General features: G+C 52.3%; 1 protein-coding gene across 1 annotated transcript; it reads left to right on the top strand.

The window, feature by feature from the left end:
* Positions 1-2,415, top strand: LOC112274425 (GDSL esterase/lipase At4g01130). The gene is made up of 3 exons (XM_024503925.3): positions 1-441; positions 825-1,535; positions 1,733-2,415. Exons 1-3 carry the CDS (start codon positions 186-188, stop codon positions 2,008-2,010), a joined length of 1,245 nt encoding a protein of 414 aa, XP_024359693.1. The 5' UTR covers positions 1-185; the 3' UTR covers positions 2,011-2,415.
* The last annotated feature ends 224 nt before the right edge of the window (positions 2,416-2,639 follow it).

Raw genomic sequence — 2,639 nt, 5'->3', positions numbered from 1 at the left:
TTTTGGAGATTATAAGGATGGATATAATTCTTAGTAGTACACTCCATCACAAATCATCTGCAAACTACAATCTCATCGTCAATTTTGCAGAGTTGCTTCTCACCAGATCAAGAGGAAATAGCCCAAGAAGACCTAAGTCTGTGTCTGACCGCTGACAACAGTTAGGACTGGCAGGAGGCGGAAGGATGGCCAGATTGTCCTTGTGGTGTTTGGGGGGCTTGCTCCTCTGCGCCGTGCACCTGGTTGCTGCAGCCGACCCACTGCCCAACTGCTCCTATCCGGCCATCTACGGCTTCGGAGACTCTCTCACCGATGTCGGCAATGGCATCGCCGCCTTTCCAGAGAAGTTCAAACATGCTGAGATTGATCCCTACGGAATTCAATTTCCCATGCACGCTGCAGATCGATACACGGACGGCAAAATGTTCATCGACTTCCTTGGTACGTTGCCTCAGACTCGCTTCCCTCAGCTTCGGTCGTTTGCACTCGATTTGTGGCACACCCGGCAGTTCAAGCGCAGGGTCCAAAAGCCGTACGATGAGCACGTTCTGTTGTGGCGCAAAAATGGGTTCACTGCTGGGATTGTGCTTGATGCACACAGGTTTGTGTCAGTCCAGGCCCCAGCAATTCGGGGCTTCTCTGTCTGGACGACGCAAGGATAAGTGAATCGTGTTATTCGATCACCCCGACAATCGTGAATAGGTGGGAATTGGATGAGTTCGTGTTCAGCCTGTGTGGAGGGGGAAGAGCTGGATTGGGCTGTTGCGAACTGGATGCTCGAGGCTGGTTGGCTGACATGAGGGAACGTGTTTTTGGTGGTGCAGCTTTCGGAATCAGGAGGCGCCCTAACTACGCCATCCTGAGAGGAACTGCCGGAGATTTCACTTACGGGTCCAACTTCGCGGCGTACGGAGGCTCTGCGAGGCCCGTGAAGGTGTGGAACACAGGGGAGAAGTTTACCTCTCCGTTCTCCCTGGATGTGCAGCAGCAGTGGTTCCAGCGTTACAAGATTCGTCTGTGGTTCTACGAGTCTCCCGTGTACAACCCCAACGGAAGACTGGTGCAGAGCCTCCCGAAGCTATCCAGCGTGAACTCGTCGCTGTTCACGGTGTGGGCAGGATACCAGGACTACTTCTGGAGCCTGTACGAGAAGAAGCTGACGGTGAGCCAGACCCGGAAGATCGTGCCTGAGGTGGTGAAGGCCATCGAGGAGCACATCGAGAAGATTCTGGCGGTGGTGGAGTACACCCCTCCCGGATTCCCCACAATGCTCATGCCCCCGGCGACGGAAGTCCTCATCCAGAACCAGCTCCCTCTGGGTTGCGTCCCCGCGCTGCTGACGGTGCACGGAGGATCCCACGCCAAGTACGACGAGTATGGGTGTTTGAGCGATCTGAACAAGATCTCGAAGGCCCACAACAAGCTGCTGGGCGAGAAGGTGGAGGCACTGCGCAAGAAGTACCCGGCGGCGAAGCTGTACTACGGCGATGTGTATGGAGTGTACGAGGACATTCTGAAGAAGCCAGCAGACTACAGTGAGTACATCCACCACGAATGCGAGGCCTGGGTTTGGGGGTTATTTTGTGTTGTGGGGGAGAGGGAGGGAGTTGCATGGGAGGGAGTTGGAGGAGTCGAGTTTCTTTCTGGGGATGAAATTCTGAGGGATTCCTGAGGTGGTTACGAGGTTGTTCGAGGTTGGAAGTAATCTGGTGGTGACGCGGTGTTTGTGCAGATGTGACGACTCCACTGAAGGCATGCTGCGGAACGGGAGGGAAGTACAACTTCAACAAGGACGTGTGGTGCGGCGATTTCGGAACGGTGGAGGGCAAGTTCGTGAATCTGACGACCCCCTGCGCCAATCCTGCGGGAGTCCTGAGCTATGACGGGATCCACACGTCGAACACGGTGAACAAGGCGTTGGCGACGGCTTTTTTGACAGGGAAGCACATTTACCCCGAGGGTGGATTCAAGTGCTCTCCCGACTTCACATTCTGGGACGCCAGGACATAAGCGAGAGCTGGTGCTCCATTCCGGGGCAACATCAGACACGAGCACCAGTCCTCCTTCCGAGGGAACATTGTTGCGTTCGGATACCATGCTTGACGGCTGCACGCATCACCATTCGATGCAGGAGCAAGCGATAAAAAAAACGCGACGCAGCTTGGGAGGAATCGAGCTGGTTATGAGGTTGTGATAGAAACCCGTTGGCCATGAGTGCGTAGGGTTTCCTCCATGAGTTATCACGACACTTGTGAAGTAACGAAATAATTGTGTTCATTTACTGGAGGAAAGACGGACTGGCATCGTCTAGACTTGGTTTCGACCGGTGATGCGGACCAAGAGAATTCTGTTCATTGAGTGTACACGTTCCGGCAGTGCCTTTGAAATAATCTGAACATTCTATCATTCTACACTCATCTTTTGTCTGGTGTATGATCACTTGTGTATGCAGGATCAGTTTGTTTAGGTAAGTTTGCTACTGAGCGTATATTTTGTGTTATGTTTGAGAAATACGGCGCTGATTCTGGTTATTGCTGGTATCCATAAATTTCTGTAGGGGACGGTTTTGTAAGAGAGAGAACACTAACAATAATATAAATCATGAAGTATATTATTAAAATAACTTGATTCCATCATAT

The sequence above is a fragment of the Physcomitrium patens genome, chromosome 21 (genome assembly GCF_059467195.1).
Source record: "Physcomitrium patens ecotype Gransden chromosome 21, ASM5946719v1, whole genome shotgun sequence".
Classification (NCBI taxonomy): domain Eukaryota; kingdom Viridiplantae; phylum Streptophyta; class Bryopsida; order Funariales; family Funariaceae; genus Physcomitrium; species Physcomitrium patens.
This window is presented reverse-complemented; position numbering and strand designations above follow the sequence as displayed.

What these genes read in the sequence shown, in the direction of transcription:
- LOC112274425 (XM_024503925.3), top strand. Translation starts at nt 186, where the DNA reads ATGGCCAGATTGTCCTTGTGGTGTTTGGGGGGCTTGCTCCTCTGCGCC. An exon ending in AATGTTCATCGACTTCCTTG is followed by an intron (nt 442 to 824) that starts GTACGTTGCCTC and finishes TTGGTGGTGCAG; the next exon opens with CTTTCGGAATCAGGAGGCGC. An exon ending in GAAGAAGCCAGCAGACTACA is followed by an intron (nt 1,536 to 1,732) that starts GTGAGTACATCC and finishes GTGTTTGTGCAG; the next exon opens with ATGTGACGACTCCACTGAAG.